The sequence below is a fragment of the Symsagittifera roscoffensis genome, chromosome 5 (genome assembly GCF_963678635.1).
Source record: "Symsagittifera roscoffensis chromosome 5, txSymRosc1.1, whole genome shotgun sequence".
In the NCBI taxonomy this organism is placed as follows: Eukaryota; Metazoa; Xenacoelomorpha; order Acoela; family Convolutidae; genus Symsagittifera; species Symsagittifera roscoffensis.
This window is the reverse complement of record NC_087066.1, coordinates 46,854,290-46,876,625: the sequence shown is the minus strand read 5'-3', so window position 1 is coordinate 46,876,625 and position 22,336 is coordinate 46,854,290. Positions and strand designations below refer to the sequence as shown.

The following is a 22,336-nucleotide window of genomic DNA, read 5'->3' as shown; positions in this document are numbered from 1 at the left end:
CGTTTCAAATTTAAGCTCAAGACAACAATACCTTTCGAATGATATAAAAATTCTGTCAAAACTGGCTAGTTAGAAAGTCGAAATTTGTCTGAAGAAAAAAAAACCCACCCCGAGCACAAATATTCCGTTACTTTCCTATCGAAAGTCGGAACAACAAGACTGCTCGTATCAGGGCGAAGCCCTGAATGTTTCGACTTCCTTCAAAGGTTTATGGAGCAGTAATATCATCAAAAAAATAAATGTAAAAAAAAAAACAAATTGAAAATAATTTTTTTTCTAAAATTTGAAATTTTTAATGAAAGTCATCCCCACACACGCCATATAAAGTACAAAAATATAGATTTCGCTCCTTGTAACAAATCAATTATGGCAAATACGCTTCTTTCAGCCAATTTGGAACGATTTCTAAGACGGATTAACTCTCCGCTTACGCGTTAATAGCGCGAAATATATCGCGCGTTAATTGTCCCAAATTGGCGAAAATGGTAATCTTTAAACCCTCATAACTTTACGAAAAAAGATCACAGGTGAAATATCGTTTCAAATTTAAGCTCAAGACAACATTACCTTTCGAATGATATTAAAAAAGTCTGTCAAAAATGGCTAGTTAAAAAGTCGAAATTTGTCTGAAGAAAAAAAAAACCACCGCGAGCACAAATATTCCGTTACTTTCCTATCGAAAGTCGGAACAACAAGACTGCTCGTATCAGGGCGAAGCCCTGAATGTTTCGACTTCCTTTAAAGGTTTATGGAGCAGTAATATCATCAAAAAAATAAATGTAAAAAAAAATGAAAATCTTTTTTTTCTCTAAAATTTGAAATTTTTAATGAAAGTCATCCCCACACACGCCATATATTCGGCGAAGTTTTTTAGATAAATAATTTATGTAAGTGCTTAGAAGAGCCTCGTTTTGTAGTTAAAATTACCAAAAATTTTGACAGATATCGTTTGTTCTTAGACTGCTTTTATTCGATTATTCACAATCTCAATAAACGTCAGAATCAATTTTTTGTCACAAACAAGTGGTAGAAATAGGTACATGGCCGGGGCGCATCCAGGAGAAATAGGTACATGGCCGGGGCGCATCCTTTGATCAGGGGCGCATCCAGGACTTTCACGAGGCCGGGAGGGGGGGAGGTGATTGGATTTTCAAAAAAATAATTTGACCGCGCCTCAGGCAGTTTTTTTCCGCGCCTCAGGCAACTAAGTTTTCCGCGCCTCAGGCAACTTTTTTTTGAAAACAGGACAATTTTCACAAAAAAAATAGCTTTTTAAAGGTGCACGCTTCCTCATCAAAATTAGTGTATATGGCGCCCAAGGCGCCCTAAGAATTTGTCTCCCCTCAGAACCCCACGTCCCACAAATCCGCTACTGATTTTGACGATTGTCCTAATGAACAAGCTTGTCTTGATAACCATATCAGTTTTTTTTTATCTGAGTCGCAATTTTGTATTTTTTTAATTTTACAATATGTACTGCTCCATTTTACAAGCATGCTTTTTAAATAAAGTCTTCAATCGGTAAAAAAGTCAACGAGTTTACTAAAACAATGAAACAAGAAAAATGCTGGATTTTGCATTGACAAGACGAGGAAAAACTGGTAACGCAATAGCGAGGCAATATTTAATTATTTGTGAGGCCTGGGAGGTCAAGTGGCAGAAATTTTGCGAAATGAATTTTGGTTTGACTGAAACCTGCTCGGGTGGTTTTTTTCTCCAGACAAAGTTCGATTTTTAGCTAGCATTTTTGAAGGATTTTTTCGATATCCCCCCAAATGTATCGTTGTTCTGAGCTCAAAGAAAAATACTTGAGGTCATTTTTCGTTAGGATATTTGGGTTTTAAGCAAGCTATTTGTCATAAATGCTACGTTACTGGGAGTTAAATCTATATCGTTGTGCTGAATATGGCGTCGGGATGATTTTTACAAAATCATTCAAAAATTTTGTTCCGTTACTTTTTATAAATTCATTCTTTTTTTTCAGTAAGTAGTGCTCCATAGACCCTAAGAGTTGGTCGAAAGATTTTGGGCTTCCCCCGAATACGAACAAGCTAATCGGGAGTGCCAATCGCATACCGTTCAATTTGCAAAGTTAAAAACAATTTTTTTCTCAACCCCAAAATACCATCGTATCTCAACATATTTGGCCAGCCATGAAAACATTAAATTGAACAAGACTGCTCGTATCAGGGCGAAGCCCTGAATGTTCCGACCGCTTTTTAATGTTTATGGAGCAGTAATAACATTTAAAAAATTAAATGAAATAAAACAAAATGAAATTTTTTTTCTAAAATTTGAATTTTCAAATGTAAATCATCCCCCCACACGCCATATTAAGTACAAAGGGATAAATTTCGCTCCTTGTAACAAATCAATTTTGGCAAATAAGCTTCTTTCAACCAATTTGGAACGATTTCTAAGACGGATTAACTCTCCGCTTACGCGTTAATAGCGCGAAATATATCGCGCGTTAATTGTCCCAAATTGGCGAAAATGGCAATTTTTAGACCCTCATAACTTTACGAAAAAAGATCACAGGTAAAATATCGTTTCAAATTTAAGCTCAAGACAACATACCTTTCGAATGATATAAAAATTCTGTCAAAAATGGCTAGTTAGAAAGTCGAAATTTGTCTGAAGAAAAAAAAACCAGCCCCGAGCACAAATATTCCGTTACTTTCCTATCGAAAGTCGGAACAACAAGACTGCTCGTATCAGGGCGAAGCCCTGAATGTTTCGACTTCCTTTAAAGGTTTATGGAGCAGTAATATCATCAACAAAAATAAATGTAAAAAAAAACAAAATGAAAATAATTTTTTTTCTAAAATTTGAAATTTTTAATGAAAGTCATCCCCACACACGCCATATAAAGTACAAAAATATAGATTTCGCTCCTTGTAACAAATCAATTATGGCAAATACGCTTCTTTCAACCAATTTGGAACGATTTCTAAGACGGATTAACTCTCCGCTTACGCGTTAATAGCGCGAAATATATCGCGCGTTAATTGTCCCAAATTGGCGAAAATGGCAATCTTTAAACCCTCATAACTTTACAAAAAAAGATCACAGGTGAAATATCGTTTCAAATTTAAGCTCAAGATAACATTACCTTTCGAATGGTATTAAAAAATTCTGTCAAAAATGGCTAGTTAAAAAATCGAAATTTGTCTGAAGAAAAAAAACCCACCCCGAGCACAAATATTCCGTTACTTTCCTATCGAAAGTCGGAACAACAAGACTGCTCGTATCAGGGCGAAGCCCCGAATGTTTCGACTTCCTTTAAAGGTTTATGGAGCAGTAATATCATCAAAAAAATAAATGTAAAAAAAATGAAAATCTTTTTTTTCTCTAAAATTTGAAATTTTTAATGAAAGTCATCCCCACACACGCCATATAAAGTACAAAAATATAGATTTCGATCCTTGTAACAAATCAATTATGGCAAATACGCTTCTTTCAACCCATTTGGAACGATTTCTAAGACGGATTAACTCTCCGCTTACGCGTTATTAGCGCGAAATATATCGCGCGTTAATAGTCCCAAATTGGCCAAAATGGCAATCTTTAAACCCCCATAACTTTACAAAAAATGATCACAGGTGAAATATCTTTTCAAATTTGAGCTCATGACAACAATACCTTTCGAATGATAAAAAAAAATCCGTTAAAATGGCTAGTTAAAAAGTCGAAATTTGTCTGAAGAAAAAAAACCCACCCCGAGCACAAATATTCCGTTACTTTCGTATCGAAAGTCGGAACAAAAAGTGTTTCAAACCTATTTCATTTAATTAAGTTTTTGAGCATTTTGTTTTTCGATTTAGGAGGGGATAACACAAGTGAATTTCAGACTATTTATCCAAGTGGTCCGAACTATGAGCTCTTCAGATCTACAGAGAACAGCTGTTATTTCCCCTACTTAAGGATTGCACGCAATTTTTTTTGTTAAGTTACTGGGTTGCCTCAATCTCAAGTAACAAGCGCGAATCCTGGTGGGCTTCGAATCACCGACCTATCGTGTGACAGGCGCAGATCTTCGCCACTTCACCAACGCTATCCTCAAATGTTTTCAGATGTGGCTACGGTTTTTACCTATTGCACGACAGATTCCAAGAGTGACGAGGGGCAAGAGGAGGAACTGACAAAAGAACCCAATGAGTGGTCCGAACGGTCGCCGCAACACATTCCACAAATCACTCCTCTGCAAACTGATTCCTACTTAGCAAAACATCACAACAGGAATAAATTGTAGAATAGTTCCTGGCCCAGAAAAAAAAATGAATAATGAACTGATTAAGAAATTGATCAAGAAATTTTAAGGGTTTCCCCATGATGAAATTTAGAGGTCTTATCATGTTTGCAATCCAATTCATCTTTTTCTATTGTTCGCAGCTAAAAATAGTGTGATGATTAGAAATCGCCAAATACATTGAATAAACAAAACTAGCCTGTTGCTGAGCAAATAACACGTAATGTTCTAACCAGATAGAAAAAAAAACACTTTTTTTTTGCAAATTTGGGTGGTTCTATTGTGCGTAGCGTGATGAGAGGAACAAGGCCAAAAATTTTGTCATGAATAAAGCAAAATTGACTACGCTTGTCGTCAAAAAATGAACAAAACAAAATTAAAAAAAAAACACGAAAACAAGTCTTCTTGAATTCAATTTTTTATCGGATAAAATTAAAGGTTATTTTTTTCTTTTTAACACCTACTCGCTCGCTTTACTTGCTCAAAATTAGAAAAAAAACAATAAAGCTTCGAAATGGTTTTTCTTAACACAGAAAATTTTTTGGAAGTTTGATAATTTCGTTGAATAATTTCGTTGAATTTCGTTGAATGCATATGATTATTTCCCATATGTGGAAAAAGTAGAAAAAATGAATGAAAACAGGAATAGCCGGTTGCTGTGAAAGCAGCACAGCAAACTTATGCCACAACAATGAAAAACATGAAAAAAAAACTGTTTCATTTTTTCAAATTCTGTCGTTTTCTGTCCGCAGTGTGATAACAGGATCTGAACGAAAGCCTAACACTTCGGAATTATCGATACTCGTAGTACATTAGGCATAATTGACAGCGTTTACTAGGACAAATTAAAGGAAAAACAACAAAAAATTGAAAGTTTTAAAAAATATTTTTCAAACTTTTTATTCCCACACAAGAAAACGCTCAGTATTTTGTTGGAGTAAAAATGAGTTTTCGCGGCTTAAAAAAATTATCTTCCGATTGTAAGCCTATGCTGGCTCTCTTTATTTGTTTGAAATTAGACTAAAAATAAAATTTTTGTACCGATTTTTCTCAGCACTACAAAATTTTGTTCTTAGCATTGTAAGTATATGATGTTCGAATCACGACTGAAAAGGCTTAATTATAATTTTTGACACAATTTGTTCCAAAAAAAGTTCGAACCATTTTTTCTCAGCGCTACAAAAATTTTGTTCCAACTATGGCATGCGTAGGGTGTTTTTTGTGCGAGTACAAGCCTTTAGAAGAAATTTCGAAGACTTTAAAATTTTGTATAACGTTCAAACCCTTTCAATTGTGAATCGGAATCCAGAACCAAATCTCAAAAAGTTTTGAATGTGGATCTTTTGCTATAATGACTCAAACTAATCGAAGATTCAAACTTTGTTTACTATGAATTATATCAAGTTGTAAAACATAAACATTTATCTAATAAGATTTTAATTGGCATTATACTTGGAGACCTCGAAAAATCGCTTTTGTTGGCATAAAAAATGTTTCAACATTTTTTCCAAAACCTTCCCCCCTCGAGAAAATTGGAAATCTGCCCCCTGAACATCAAACCCTGAAATTCCAAATTCTCACCGCTGTTGATCATTATGCAGACAATAGCCATCATCATCAGAGCCCCAACAGCTAGTTTCAGTGTTTTCATCAGAGGGGTCATAGTTGCCCCACTTCCTCCTGCTGGCTCGTCTGTAATGGACCCATTCATGGACCCCAACATCGCTGATGTATTGCCCCCTGACGGTACATAACTAACTGCTGAGTTATGACTGCTAAACTGATTGCTATCCTCCATAAAATGATTGTAGCGTAAATTTATTGTAATAATAATTAAGAAGTTATTAATGAGCAACTAATAAATATTTGTCAATTTGATTGCAAAATTGAGACAAGCGCCTAGATGTTGTTGTAATCATCAAGTAATTTATAGAAGCTGTATTTTTAATCGGCGAATAATAAGATCAAGAAGCAAATAAGACGTTTTACTCGCACGATGAAGAAAGTTGAAAACTATTTTTGGTACAATAAAGCTAGCTAAATGGGATTTATTGTACCAATTTTAATCAATACCATTAATATATGCAAGTAAAGCTTGGTAATGAATAAACTGGCGTTCACCTCAAACTATAATGCGTATATGCTGGTGTCTGTGTAATGTTGTGATAAATGTGATTTTCAAAATAGATAAGCGTTTTTATGTCTTTTTTCTAGTGGTTTTGTCGACATTGTAAAACGTGTTAAAACGTGTGGTATATTATATATAAGCGACCTAAATTTGAAGGTAATTCAGAAAGAAACGTAGTCTCAAATTCAATTTTCTATTCTACCCTTTGCGCGTTTAATAGCATTAAATAAATGCGACTAATAACACTACATAAATGGAGGAATGGCTGGAAAAACACGTTTTTTTCCTGCGTCACGTTCAAAACGGAACTTCAAAACGCATTTATTCAATCGAAATAAAGAATTATGGACAATTCCAAATGAATAGGGAAACAAAGTATTTTCTTCATTATTGATGAAAATATGAAAATTCAAATTACGCTTTGACGTTCAAATCATAATTAAAATTGGGAAAATTTTGGAGTATTTTCATAGGCAAATCAAACGAATATGAAGATGAGGAAATTGAGGTAACAAATAGAATGAGTCTCATTTTTTTAACATGAAAGCCAATTTGCTGAAACATAATCCGTTTTAAAAGAAACATGAGCGTATCAATCTTAAAAATGTATATTAACAGCGCTGAACCGCTGTTGGTTTCTAAACGTTAAAAAATACAAGTGCTTTAAAAATACCAGCTTACTTTGGAGAAAATAAAACGAAGTTGAAATAGATTTTTGGTCAATTTTGGAAGCGTTAGAATATTTTTCATTTCTTCAGGCTGCTTTATTTGGTGTCAGTAAAACGCACGTTTTGACTGTTCTTAGGTCCTTAAACAACTGCACGTAAGGGAAAATAATTTTCAATGTGAAATTTTTTGTCCATTTAAGCTGCATGTTTTCAAATTCAAATGAGGCTGCTTCTCTAATTAACGGATATCAAGCTACTCCTGAAAACCCATTAATCAACCCTCTGAAAAAGCCAACTCGTCATAAAACGTTTTTATTTCGCACACTAAGCAACATCAGCCGAAAAAAATGTTTTTTTTTCAGTCTTTTATTCTCAACTATTATTTAAAACGATTACAGTTCTAACTCTCGAAGAAAGCAAAGAGCATCTTTTTTTTTGGGGTAATTGTTTTTTTTCGGGCTTAAATTAATTTTCAAACAAAAAACAACAATTTCTATACCATCGAAAAGAAACCAATACCTTGAGCTCCAAAATAAAAAAAAATAACTGTGATTATTTTTTGTGATGTTAAGGGGCTTGAAAACGGTGCTCTACAGTTTAATAGCAGCCAATTTAAAACCGTGCATTTCACTCCTAAACCACTTGAATCCAAAACAATTTAACTCCTATTCCTTACATATCACCGAAAAAGATGCTGTATGAACTCCTTATTTTAGCTCCTATCACATCATAATTAGCCGCGCAATTAGCGCAGACATCACCTTGAAAAACTTGGTTTATCTCAGCCATACATCATAAAATGAGGACCCATAAATTACTCAAGTTTCTTATGAACTAAATCTTGTTTTTTTTTCAAATAGGTTCAAATATGTTTCACTAAACCATTATGATTAACAAAAAACTTGCTTGTGCTAGTGAAAATTAATTTGACTTACTGTTTCTGACAAATTTAAAATTCTGACAATCATTTTATGCAGTAATCAAGCTATAAACGATGGCCACTAGCAAAAACAACTAAGGATTGAGACTTCTTTTCAATTCACAGTTTCATTCAAAAACAAGCAAATTTTCATTGCCTCGGGCCATAATTTTCGTTTCGAGCAAGAAAACACATAACCCAAACCTCGTTTTGCATTCGCCATTACAGAAATTAAAAAATTGATCGAGACGCATGAAGAGCATAATCATGACTTTTCAGCAGGAGAATCAGATGGCCGATGAAACGTCATCAAGAAATTGAAAGAACTCAGCAAAAAAAAAAGATTACACCGATTGTCGCAGTAGCCAAGCCAGTGCAGTTTTGCCAGTAACAATTCATTCAGCGCTCAGTTTGCTCATACACGCCTTCCTTCCCAGCAAAACCAAAAAACTGCCGCCCTGAATAACTTGCGAGAGATTTTCAACAAACTGTTCATCAGTCTGCCCCCGATAATTCCCCGGAGCACATTTATTGGGTTGTTTTTTCATCTGTAACAGAGTTAGATGAAAAAAAATCAAGGGAAGGGGTCATAGAGGGGTTCACGAAACACATCACGATTTAGCGTTGGCCATAAAACCGCTGCCTTCCCTTGTATTTGAAAAAAGAGAAGGTTGGCAAGTCCTATGTTATAATTGCTCACAAAAACCGAAATGATTGCGACCGAAATTATCAACAACCCAGTAACTTGAAAAAAATTGCCTAAAAAATAGAAAATGTGTCTTCTGCTCTACCTATATAAGAAGCACTCTAGCACTCTGCCAAACTGTGAAGTCTTTCTGCCACCTTTTTGGAACCAGCGAGATGAGACCGTTAGTAGGATTATTTGGGCAAAAACTACTATCGAAAAACGGCATTTTATCATTCTATATTAAATCAACGATTACCACCCTAATATGTGGTAAGTAGTGGGCAGACTGAAAAAAGGCACCTCTGAACAAAAAACTTAACTTGATGCATCAAGTAGTTGTAACTTTACGAAGAAGAAAAAGTACCGCTTTATAAGTGAAAGAGTCCCAATTATTATTTCCGCTTACGAAGACAAAACTGATTTGAATTTTCCCTGAGTCTTAGCAAGTTCATGTTAAGCCAGTGCATTTTGTGTCTGATTTTTGTTCAAACCATTTAGTTTTAAACGCCAAATTTGACCTTACTTAAATTATGTTCAGTTTTCTTTAAAAAGACGTTGCTTTGCAGACCCTCGGAAAAAGTAACTAAAAAGACCTTGACTCATGCACTAAAAATTTAATTACAGGACAATCGTCTATGTTTTGAGGATATTCGGTTGGGTCTAAGGGCTGACAAACCGGTTAAAATTGCATTTATGTATCGAAAGTTGAAGAAAGCGACCAGATTATAAGTTTACGTTCGAACTGATTCTAAAAGATAAGTGTTTTTAGCCTTTTGACATTGATGAAAAATTTTAAATTTAGTTACCGGCTGAAATTATCTAGAAAATTACGGAGTTTTGACAAAAACGTTTAAATTTTTGAGGGTTCATGGAATTCGATCAAACATGTCTGGTTCGAATGATTGGCAAAGTTACTTACGTTTGAAAATAAGTAGCGCTAAATTGTCTGGCTTTAAATGACAAAAACTATCATCGCTTTATTCGTTGATGTTTACCAAAGTCCTCTTTGAAGAGAGATCTGCTTTCATTTTAGATTACAATGGCGTTAATTCATAGAATTACTTTTTGAAAATAGTGGTTTTAATTTGCTAAGGCAACAATAATTTTGTAGGGAAATTGTATTCAGAAATTTTGTGTTCCGTTGTTAAGCTAAAAAAAGGTGTGAACTTTAAAAACTGCATTTTTTAGATGATAAATGCACGCGGTTTTTCCAGTTTTATTTATTTGGGTAGTAGATGCTGCAAAAAACAGCGTTGGAGCCGAAAAGAACAATTTTCAGATAAAGTTTTAGAAAAAAAAACATTTTTCTATTTTGCTACTGAAACAAGACTGCTCGTATCAGATATCAGAGCGGAGCTTTACTGTTCTAACTGACTCTTAACGTCTATGTAGTTAGGCTCGCGGTAATAAAGGAGAGAACTTTCAAAAAGAGAAAAATTTTGAGACAAATTTTTTGGAAGTTTTTTGAAAATCCTCCCCACACGCTCTGAGTACAAAGTACAAAGTGATGTATTTTGCATAAAAAAAGTTTTAAGGTAGGCCAAATAGCATGCCTCAATTAAACAAGACTGCTCGTATCTGGGCAAAGACTTGCACATTTTGACTACCTTTTGAGATTTATTGGGTATTGTTCGCTTTTCAAAAAATTTCAAATTTTTACGAAGATAAATTTTTTTCTTAAAATCACCCCACGCGCTATGTTTAACACAGAACGATTCCTTAAGCTTATAGTAAAATATTAAATTGACCAAATTGCAAGCCTCAGTTCAATTTATAACGATTTCTAAGATAAATGAAATCTCCGCTTAAATAGAAAAAATTAGATCGCGTGTTAATTGTCCCAAGTTTACCAAATAGGCGGTTTTTGAACCCAAAACTTTACAAAAAAAGACGACAGGTAAATCATCTGTTTAATTTTGAACTCAACACAGCAAAAATTTTCGTTTGATATGAAACAATTTCGTCAAAAAAAGCCAATTAAATATTCGAAATTTGTCTGGTGAAAAAAAAACACATCGGGCACAATTATTCCGTCAGTTTTTTTGAAAGCCGGAACAACTAATGGAACAAAAGTGTACATATATAAGACATTATGAAAGACAATCAATTTAATAAAAGAAAAAAAACGTGATAACATAATGGAAAAGTTGCACTTTGCATGCGCAAGCGGAGAAACCGAAAAAAGCTATTCAGAACTCGGGACTTAGAATTTGCGAATTACGTGCCAAGAGCAACTAAAACCGACTTTTTGCTCAAAATTTTTAAGTCGACAGGCAATAAAATTCTTGTATACGGTCCAATGTACATAAAATACATAAATTCTGCATCAGCAAATTCTGCTTCAAAAGTTTCATAAAAAAATAGCTGATCAAGAACATACACCACTTCGCTACGCTTGTATGAACACAATATGTGAAGCAAACCGTAAAAGTTTTGAGCCTAAGATTGCTGATTAAAAAAAGAACAAAGTCTGAACAGCTTAGAATTGCAGGCCTGTGTTTCTTGCCTCTGCGACAATTTCTAAAGAGCTTTTGTCCACGTGGTAAAGGACCAACAGTTGTTCGACTCTTATAGAGCAGTCATCTGGACTGAGTAACGTTGCTTTACCCTCAAGCAACAACCATGGTGGATCCAACGACCTCAATCCAACGACCTTTCGACTGAGAGTAGAGGCTTAGCTTTTTTCTCAAATCTCCAATACGAAACATTTTCCCAAATCTTCAATACTCGAATGAATTTTGACTTAAGGACAAACAGTAAACCTGACAAAACCTAACAATGAATTTTTCAAAAAATTTGTAAAGTTTTTTTTTAGAAATATTATATGTTTTTTTTTCACGACAATTTTGCAAGCCGACTAATTACGAGAAAAAAGGCCTGTGATTTATTTGAGTGAATAAATAACATTTAATGGCAGTACAGTTTCAACCAGCAATAGCAAGTTTTCTATAACGCTTGATAATTGTTTCGAATGATTTTTTTCAATGTTTCTATTCTTCGGGTCTCTTCTCTGATCACTAGTTTAACAGGGCAACGGAGTAGTTACCTTATTTTTGAAATCTCAGTCTGGGACTTTTAACACAAAAATTACAATCTGTGTTGATTTTGCTTTTTTTACTGGCCTTCGGCCATCAACCTGGGCCAAACGAAGTGAATGTTTTCGACTGGCTATCATTGTGAAAAGGAACTTGGATTTTGATGACCTAAACAGACCAGAGATATCCAGAATCAAGTCGGATTCAAGTCCGTGTTTTCAAACAAGCCACTGGTGTAGAGCAGGAGTTGAATAGAGTTAGTGGAGAAACAAGAAACGCAATGACGGCGTACGAATAAGCAGCGGAAAAATATCTACGGCGAGAACAAGAACTTCAATGCAATGAGACGAGCAGACGTTGACAAAAAGTTAAGCTTGATCCTGCATCTCGCGCTAGGGAACGAAGGCGAACGGAATTTCATGCAGAACTTTTAACACTTTCTTTTAAAAAATTGGAACTTGCTGAAAACGAACTTTAATGAACTTCACTGCACTAAATTTGAAAGACTCAAAGTTCGAAAAGATTTAGCGAGTCCCATTTGATTCAGCAAGTACGTGCAAAGTCAGAGAAATACATGGAGCAAAATGGATAAGAGGGGTTTTTATTTTCATCTTCGCGAATTAGCCCAACGGAAGCAGCAACTCAAAATTTACTCGTTTTTACTAGCTTTTAAGATATATGTTTTATTTAAAAAACCTAGTCTACAAATCGAAAGAAGAACTTTGTGTGAAAAGTAAAATAGTTTTAATAATGGCATTTGAATGTATGCCTAGCAGAAAATTTTTTTGAATAGTAATTATGGAGGACATTTTGTTGAATTTCACAAATCGAAAGAAAAACGCTCAGCTGTAGATTTTGTATTCGAACCTGTACAAAATGATAAGGTACTTTTGTCAAACTCAAAACATTGTGGAACAAGGGCAACCTTTTTAGCGGCGTTGATAAACCTATGAAGCAAGAACGGAGAAAAAAACAAAGGTGAATATTCAGTCCTTACCGTCAGAACAATGTTAGATCAGAGTGGTCTGGAATTCAAGAATCTAAAGACCATTGGTTTGGGATGGGACATGATGTTGAACATGAAATTTCCAAACGGCGAGATAAGCGAAGAGACTCTTATTTTCACTACGGATGTACATGATGTTGAACATCAAATTTCCAAACGCAAAAAAAGTGATCGAAACGCAGTCAAACGGCGGGATAAGCGAAGAGACTCTTATTTTCACTACGGGTGTACATGATGTTGAACATCAAATTTCCAAACGCAAAAAAAGTGATCGAAACGCAGTCAAACGGCGGGATAAGCGAAGAGACTCTTATTTTCATTACGGGTGTACATGATGTTGAACATGAAATTTCCAAACGCAAAAAAGTGATCGAAACGCAGTCAAACGGCGAGATAAGCGAAGAGACTCTTATTTTCATTACGGGTGTACATGATGTTGAACATGAAATTTCCAAACGCAAAAGGTGATCGAAACGCAGTCAAACGGCGAGATAAGCGAAGAGACTCTTATTTTCATTACGGGTGTACATGATGTTGAACATGAATTTTCCAAACGCAAAAAAGTGATCGAAACGCAGTCCAACGGCGAGATATGCGAAGAGACTCTTATTTTCATTACGGGTGTACATGATGTTGAACATGAAATTTCCAAACGCAAAAAAGTGATCGAAACGCAGTCAAACGGCGAGATAAGCGAAAAGACTTTTATTTTCATTACGGGTGTACATGATGTTGAACATGAAATTTCCAAACGCAAAAAAGTGATCGAAACGCAGTCAAACGGCGAGATAAGCGAAAAGACTTTTATTTTCATTACGGGTGTACATGATGTTGAACATGAAATTTCCAAACGCAAAAAAGTGATCGAAACGCAGTCAAACGGCGAGATAAGCGAAGAGACTCTTATTTTCATTACGGGTGTACTTGATGTTGAACATGAAATTTCCAAACGCAAAAAAGTGATCGAAACGCAGTCAAACGGCGAGATAAGCGAAAAGACTCATTACGGTTATTTTCATTACGGGTGTACACGAGCAGAAATTTTTGGGAAACGACAATTTCCAAAAAATATGGAGATGAAACTCAAACAGAAAAATGCCCCGTGCCGATTTGCTATGTTATTCATTAAACAGACGTGAGTAGGTTGTGAAAATTACGCTGTTTTGCAAACCAATTTTTTACTTTTCAAGAACCTTTTCAGTGGATTTGTGAAAAATACCAAGCAATCGAAAAATCACCATATTTTATTCTCTATCGAAAGACTAATCAATGGAAAAAATACTCTAACAACGGAAGAGTAACCCTTCATATCTTAAGCAGGGTTAAACTGATTTTAAAATGATAGACCAAAGGTTACATGAATAAATCGAAAAAAAAGCGATGAAAACTGTTTTTTTTTATGTTCAAAAGTAACTTCATGAAAAAAACACCGGTCGATGAAACTGGATTTAATTTTGAATTTGTTAACGGTCAAATATTTATAAACCATTAATTGAAGTAAAAAATTTAGGAGTTTGTTGGACGCATTATTCTCCATTTATCAGAAAACGCGATGAGTATGTATTGTTTAGCAATTTAGACCGGGAAAACGCATACAGCCAACTGAGGCTTTGCAATGAAACTAGCAAACAACGCACATTTAGCATAAAAGCTGGGGAGAGTACTGAACAGTAAAGAGTTTAGCGTTTTTGTTTGGTCCGGGAGACATTCCGAACCGGTTCAAAATATAGTGGACCAAGTTTTTGTCGAGTTTTATTTGATAATTGATACATCAATGAGTTTTTATTATTCTCAAAAACACAATTGGCGAACGTAAAACCACTATAATAAATATCTTCTTGACGAAAGGATTATGGTGGTCAAATAGGTGAAACGCGCATCTTTTCAGACAGACAAGAAAGGTTAGGAGGCAAGATATTCGATGCAGGTTTACGATCATTGGTCGGAAAAAGAGATGCTATCAAGACTTTGACTGTCTGGAAGTACCTTTCCGAATTAAGAGCTTTTTTGGCTCTAAAAACTAGCCCTTGAATTTTGCACCGCTACTGTCAACGCTAAACTCTTCCCTGAGACTTTTTTAATACTAAAAGTCAATCTAGGTTTCGAACGAAAGTCAAGCGACCATATTTAAAAATTAAAGGAGGAAGTTGTAAAAATCCTATAAAATAGCCAATTTTCACATTAAAGAAGAAACTAAAATAAAAACTGACAAGTCATATAGTGGATTGTTTCAACAATTCCATGGGGGAAAATGAGAAAAGCTGCTTTCTTATCCGGATTTTTAAACAGTCATAAGAAGAAATACTCAACGAGTGAATTGAAACTTTTGGGAGTGGTTTGAGCTTCAGAACATAATGGAAATTAGATTAAAGAGCTCAAATAAATAATCAAAAATCAATCATAACAAATAAATTTTAACAATGTCTGCAGGGCACATCAACAAAACCTTGCACAGCAGTTCGTTCCAATATATGATTAGATCATCACTGTTCACATTTACCAGGAAAAGACATGGGCTTCATCGCATTGCTGTCAGGATTAGTTTCCGGGAAAACTATACCCAGGGGCGGATCTAGGATTTTCTCGAGAGGGAAGATTTTTAAAAAATGAAAATTTTGACGACCTTTTTTTTGGTCGAACAAACTGATTTACCGAGCTCTCCTAGAGGACTGAAAAGACGCTGTTGTGGCCGAATTTTCTAAGCCGCCCCCCCCCCTTAATCCGCCCCTGGCTATACCTCCTCTCACTACGACGATGAAATTGTTATGGACTCGTAGAAGAAGACAAGTAGAGGAAATTTAACAAATAGATCAGACTGAACAATGTGATTAACGAAATATCATCCGCTGTAAATTAAATCGTAAAATTAAATACTCCATCAGGAGATTTAATTTTGGGCAACCTGACTGCTGGAGATCCTAACGCAGAAATATCAGAGCAATTCAAAAAATGAATTTATAGCTGCTATCATTTTATTTATCACAGTCATTCAAGATCTGTAGCAACAACCGTTTTAGATCGGAGGATTGCAATTCAAACTCAATTCCCCTTGGCGATTTGATTTTTTAAAACGAGTATCTTTCTCGGAAAAAGCCCTATTTATTTCAATATGTTGAACTACAGAAACTTTTCTTGTGGAGCTAAGAGGCAACGAGCGCCGCATTTTCTTTTGTCATTTCCTGAGATTTCAGATCATTTTTAAAAGTTCGAGAAAATATAACGATGCCCAAAATTACAAAAATGACCTCTTAACTCGTAATCACCACACAATTCTCACACAGAGCTGAAGCGGAGCTTCGCACCAATTGCGATGCTACACAAACATGAAAAATGTTGAAAAAAGTTAGATCTTCAACTAGGTGAACAAAAACTTTAGTATGTCTCGAAAAAAACTACGGGCCCGCTAAAGCTGGTGGTACCGGTTTGAAATTGATTGAAAATGCTATACTGACGTGGGACAAAAAGTGTAATTATAAAAATTGGACTTTGCCTAAAACTTTAGTTGTTTAACTACTAAAATAAGTGAGAAGAGTAAGAAATTTTGAGATAATCAATTTTCCCAAGGCAGGTTTCTCGATTTCAAAAGCTTTCCAATATACATAAAATATTTCAAAAGGCTTTCCAAGATCCATAAAGTTTCACCTCAAACAGCAGGTTATGGACGCTTAATCAGAGAAGATTTCCGAAGCCGGGTTTCTCGATTGAACGCAACCTGAGAATTGGACCTTTAGTTTTCGCGTAAAGTCAATAAGTTTCCAAAAAACTGTCACATATTCAAAACTTTGATTTGTTTGAAGGCTATAACTTTCTTCTTAAGTAAACTGGACATAGCCAATTATAAAACTAAGCTTGAACAACCTGCTCATTCAAATAAACCTATAATATCAGATTTGGCAGGATAGTTAGCGAGAAAACTCCAAAAAATGGTCAGCAAATCATAAATTTGACGATTCCGAGAATCATAATTTTTTGTGTGAAAGAATTATGCAAAATGTAATGCAGAAAGGACTCACGCAACCTTTAATTTTGATTGATCCCAAAACCTCAGATTTGGGAGGGTAGTGTTCGAGAACAGTCAAAACTTTCAACAAAAAAAAACGTTCACAAAATCAAAATTTTTACTTTTCCGAGGGCCAAAACTTTTGGAGGTAAAAACATTTGGGTTTATTTGAATAAACAATTGAGCTTCTCAAAACCAGTTGAGAAAACTGAACTCAAAATCTCAGATGTGTCATGATAAATTTCGAGAATATTCAAAAAATTTGATAAAAAAGTCGAAAATTCAAAAAATTGAAATTTCAGATGGCGATAATTTCTTGTGTTAGTATCCGCTAGAGATTATGTAGTTGTGAAAACCCGAGGTTAAATATGTTTCAATTCAAAGGCAACTTTATCGTTCAAAAAACCTAATAATTAGCACTTTTTTGTTTCAGTGTGCGCCAAACAATATGGCGATCACAAGGTCAAAGCAGCAGGTCCCCAAACGGAACCAAAGACTACATATAACTCAAACATGCCCCTATCTCATAAATGCAACCACAAAAAATTTTAAATCAGTAGATTGAAAAATTATAAAAACTAGAACTCAGCTGGTGCATAATATACTTGCATAAATATAGTTGAGTTTCAGTTCATGTAAAATTTTAACTTTGAGATTATCGGCTTTAGCTGTAGGCCTTCTCCCTAGGATCTCTTGGCGAGTTCTATCGCTACTTCCGATGAATCAAATTGATCATTACGCCACCCATCTTGGTGATCCCTCTTCGCTGCCTCGTCGAACGTCGCTTGGCTTCCCCCGATGTCCCCTTTCGCTCGTTTCACGAGGATTCGGTTGTGTCCCGAGGATTCGGTTGTGTCGGTTGATTCGTTTACTCTCGTCACTTCCGCTCGTTGGTCCTCGTCTTCGTCTTCGCTGCCCTCGTCGCCCCTTGTATCGATAGCTTGTCGCATTTTCTTTCTTTCAGGCTCCTCTCCGTTTCTTCTGCAATTTGCCTTTCGGCTGCTCTGCTACCGTCGGTAACCTGCACTCTTCAGCCGCCGGTTCGTCCTCTTATGTGGGAACTCTCGTACTCGGGCCTGGGGTGTTCGTGGAATTCTGGCCTTAACTCGCCGCCGTTTCCGCTCGTTGCCTCTCGTCTTCCGATCTAAAAGAAACACTGTTTTGTCTGAGTAGAGATCCTTTTTTCATTTGATCCGTATGTCGTGTTACTCTATCGATTTTACTAGACAAACGTTCATACCTCCGTGGGCCTTTTGAGTCTGTGACTCCAGTCCTTTGGTATACCACAGTAACTCTATACCTAGGGTGCCCATTAAGTCGTGCCCAAGGATCGATTGGTGGTTTCCTGCTATAACGACAACTTTTGCTTGTGTCGCCCATCCATTGAGTTCATTCGTTACCGCTATCTTCCCCAGTAGTTGTATTAGATTTTTGTGGTAACCCAGAAGTTCTTCCCATATCGACTGCTAATGTATGTTTTCTCTACCTAGTGTTCTTTCAGATCAGTCATGCTGAAGATCGTAACCGGGCACCCGCTATAGACCCAGAGCCACATCTTCTTCCCAGACACCTTTGCTTGGATTCTGGCACTTGGTGTTTTCAACTCGTCGGAATTTTTCTTCATGATCGACATTATCATGTATTCGTCAGACCCTGAGGAAGTGAATATCTCCTCACTGCCCTCCTGCTGCTGATTGACCCATCCTACTTGCTCCTCTTGCATATTGCTGCTCTCCAAACGGTGAGTGCTTCGATGGTGCTCATTCTCGCCCCGAATTAGACCTACTTGTCGGCTTCTCTGCCATTGGTTAGAACCCCGTCGCGCACCCCTCCATATTCTTTCAGAATGTCCTTTTTTTCGGCACGCGTTACAAGTTATGCCCTTCGCGGGGCAGTTTGGAATATGGTCCAAAGTAAAAATTGGGGCATCACAATTGTAGCACCGACGGCTTCCAGTAACGTTCGCCCCCGGTGCGTATCTTCGTCCCCACGCCCTCTGTTTCTGAAGTATTCCGCTCCTCTTCTTATATTACTGACCAGTTCCTGCTTGATGGTCATGTGCCGCTGACGATGCCGGTTTCCCCGTGTATGATTTATAAGCGCACTCTCCTTGTTCGCAGGATAATGCGATCCGATAACTTTTTCTAACGACTTTGTAGATCGTCAGAGTTCTCGTTGACAATCGAATTCGCCCAGTTCATGATGAAAGTATCTCTAATTTTTTCAACGGTATTAGCGAAATCGCATCTTCCGGCCAAAACACTCTGTTCTGCATGAAATTTCACAAATTTTTCATTATCTCTTTACTTCTTTCGTAAAACTCGCATATGCGTGACGTTACACACTCGCTGGAAAACATATGGCTGATATTCTCTAGGTTTCGTCACCTTTGCAGAGGTACAATTTACTTTTCAACTCTTTCTCCGACTCCATGCGATTCTCCCCTTTCACATCCCCAGGTAACGCCGCTATCGCCGTTGCGTCCAAGTTAGCATCGACAAAAAATCATTTGGTCTATATCATACTCAGCAATCATTCCCCAGTGGAACTTTATTATCCACTCTTCCCAGTATGTGGGTAGCTCCGACTCTCGCGCGTCCCAAAATGATATTATGCTCAGTGGGTTCTTTCCCCTACCTTTCTTTCTGTTGGCTGCGTTATGATGTGGGTGTAAGAACACGAAGTTAAATATGTTTCAATTAATAGGCAACTGCATCGTGAAAATACGTAAAAATCTGCACTCTCCTGTTTCAATGTGCGCCAGTCAATTTGGCGATCACAAAGTCAAAGCAGCAGGTCACCAGACAGAACCAAAAACTTTTTTTATATAACTAAGACTTGTCCCTATATCAATGCAGAGGAGCTTCCCACTATCCTTTGAACCTAAAACATCTCCTTGAACCTAAAATATTAAATTTGGTAATTTAGTTTCTGAGAAAAGTCAAAAAGGTTTAACAACGGTAAAAAAAATCAAAAATTTGACTAGTTCCAGGGCCATAACCTTTTGTACAAAAAAATTGGTTGTAGCTACTTATGCAGAGGGGCGTTTCAAAACGTATCAATTCATTGAACTCAGTTTTTGAGAAAAACTGAAACTTATACAAAAAGTGAAAAAAAAATCCAAAACGAAAAGATGAAATTTCAGCAAACCGATTGGTGAACTAACAACGAACTTGAAAAAAAGAAGGGGAGTACTAAGATTGTGTTATCTTGATACAGCCAAAACTATGTCTTAGGGCCGATGAAAAATAGGCCAAAATAAGTTTGGCCGATGAATTTTTTTCAGCGAAAGAAAAAAATAAAGAAGGAAATACGAAGTCAAGGTAAGTAAAATTAAAAAATGTAGGCGTAAATCAAACACTAGAAGCAACCTTGACGGAAAATGCACACAGAAAAAAATCAAGATGTGACAAATAAGCTGATAACCGATAAGCAGACTAATGATTGGCTGACTTTTTTTTGAAACAGAATATTTCCCGTTTGAAAACAAAATAGGTCCGGGTCAGATTCGAACCCAGGATTTTGCTGTTATTCGGTGCTAGGTATATTCGGTACTTCCAGGTTAAGTTTGCCGGGAACGCTAAGAAATTTAAACACGTTTTGAAACAAGGTAGAGATGAGTCCAGATGTCCAGATGAGTCCTGTGGAAAAATTTGTTTACGGGAGAAAAAAGTCTAGTACCCGGTTGCAATACCCTTGCTTATCGCAAGGGTAAAGAAAAGAAAAGCTAGTTTGAACCTCCCCATTTTATGTCTTATCCCTGACAGACATAACCGTTTCTGATCGAAAAAATATTACAGTTTATGACCAAGAAAGACAGAAAAGTTTCAGACCTGGTTATGCCGATAAAAACAAACGACATTGGGACGTTCCTTATTTTAACCTTGACAATTACGGCAAGGATCTTCATGTAAAAGACGTTCTTTGGTTCTTGGATAACAAAGTGGTAGTGTCTGCAGCAATGAATGGAGCGTTTCAATCGAACCTTCACAAAACTCATCCACGGCAGTTTAGCAATAACTTTATGAAGGAGTATATCTGGTGGACACACAATCGCAAAGTACTTACTATCGCATGGCAAATTTGGGAACAAAATATCGATTTAGATAACGGGCTTATCTTCAGAGAATTGGATTTGATTTTTAACGGAAACTTCTTGTGGGCCTTACTCGCAAACTAGTAAAAACGTTAACACTTACTCGAACATCTATAATATATCGGACAAAAGGTATCCCTCCAAACAAGACTAGCGTGAAACCACCGCCGGTCCATTTCTCAAAGACAGGCAAAGTTGACGCAGTCCATTTCTCAAAGTTGACTAATCCCTCTCTGTTTCCGTCAGGTTCTAATACTTCATTAGGTTTGGAATCTAGGGACGTTATCATTCGCGATTACCTTGATAACGTGACAAAAAAAACACCATGCTTATTTGGAACATCTTGTTCCAGAGTTTAATAATGATTTGTTTTTTAAAGACCACGGTTCAAATCAAAAGCCGAACATCCTAATCTTGGACAGATCACCGGTCTAGATGTTCGGACAAAATCACTCACAAAGGAACACACGGGATCATCGTACGACCCGAGCTTTGTCAGAAACCCAACAGAGGAAGACAACACAACTCCGAAGACGCCAACTTAAAAGAGCGTCTAGACCAAAGAGAAACGTGGGACCTCCGAACTTTTTCGGCAAAAGACGCTTCGTAGATAAAGTCTCCAAAAATGTGTCCCAGGCCCGACGATCGTGAAGCTGGTTTGAGAGCACTGCAGACGACCTTTCGTTTCCGAACAATCAGAACTGGTCATTTTTGGACTTGTGAACCCCCCCTATCCCCCACAAGAATCGCCCGTTGCTGTATCAAACTTCTCATGCACTGTTCGTTTCGATTGCAGTATTCAATGCAGAAGTTACCCAAAAAGCCTTTCCGTTTTCTTGAAATGCAGGAGTACATTTAAGTAAGGATCCATAATAATTTATTTTTCACGTAAATATCAGTTGAAAAAAAAGATACAAACAAGAAGTGATAAATGAGTAAACTATTACACCATTGTTCATAATCCATTCTAAATACCTGTTTCAAAAACAAAAAAAGTCAGAGTAAATTTCTTGACCTTGAGACAACCTTTTGACAACAAACACGATGACTAAGGAGCGTCTCTTCACAGTGCCTGATTTTACGTTAAGCCATTTCTACAAGCCATAGTTCCTTTCCACAACAAAGAGGAGAGATTCGCGCCACTTTCTAGAATTTTCCCACCAGATGTGTGTCAAAAAATGAACCTTAACATTCTGTGAAATAATTTTTTTTCAGTGAAATAAAATTTGTAGAGGGTTGGGAGGGCATGAAGTTGATCTTCAACAAAGGAAAATAAACAATAAATAAGGTGAAACAATCAAAATTCAGAATTTTGACTGATGATTGATTGGTTGAATGGCGTCAAAGATTGATTAACTGGTCAGTCAATCATCCGATAAACAAAGAATAGGTTTGAAAGCAGAAATCGCGAACAAATTGAAGAAAATGCGAGCATTTTACATGAAAATTTTTGAAGCAAATCTAAGTATAGTTGAAAAAGTTCAGCCGCTCGAACCTGACCACTCCTTTGAGTGATAGACAATCCTTAAAATGTGATCCTTAAAACC

At 36.4% G+C, this 22,336-nt stretch overlaps 3 protein-coding genes across 11 annotated transcripts in view; all 3 read right to left on the bottom strand.

Moving 5' to 3' along the window:
- Nucleotides 1-22,336, bottom strand: part of LOC134845881 (N-alpha-acetyltransferase 15, NatA auxiliary subunit-like) — a 361,253-nt gene that overhangs the window by 273,388 nt on the left and 65,529 nt on the right. The gene's annotated exons all lie outside the window — the stretch shown is intronic.
- LOC134845880 (X-linked retinitis pigmentosa GTPase regulator-like) overlaps nt 1-22,336 on the bottom strand; it is a 409,218-nt gene that overhangs the window by 331,994 nt on the left and 54,888 nt on the right. The window lies entirely within an intron of this gene.
- LOC134845627 (ileal sodium/bile acid cotransporter-like) overlaps nt 1-22,336 on the bottom strand; it is a 36,472-nt gene that overhangs the window by 11,341 nt on the left and 2,795 nt on the right. For 4 of the 6 annotated variants that reach the window (XM_063862627.1, XM_063862625.1, XM_063862626.1 and 1 more), the window contains 2 exons: nt 5,831-6,932; nt 4,093-4,215 (listed from right to left, as the gene is read on the bottom strand). In XM_063862627.1, coding sequence (XP_063718697.1) covers nt 4,093-4,215; nt 5,831-6,047 — 340 coding nt within the window. In that variant the 5' untranslated portion in view covers nt 6,048-6,932. The remainder of the gene's footprint in view (nt 1-4,092; nt 4,216-5,830; nt 6,933-22,336) is intronic. The other 2 variants (XM_063862628.1, XM_063862630.1) reach the window with 2 other exon arrangements.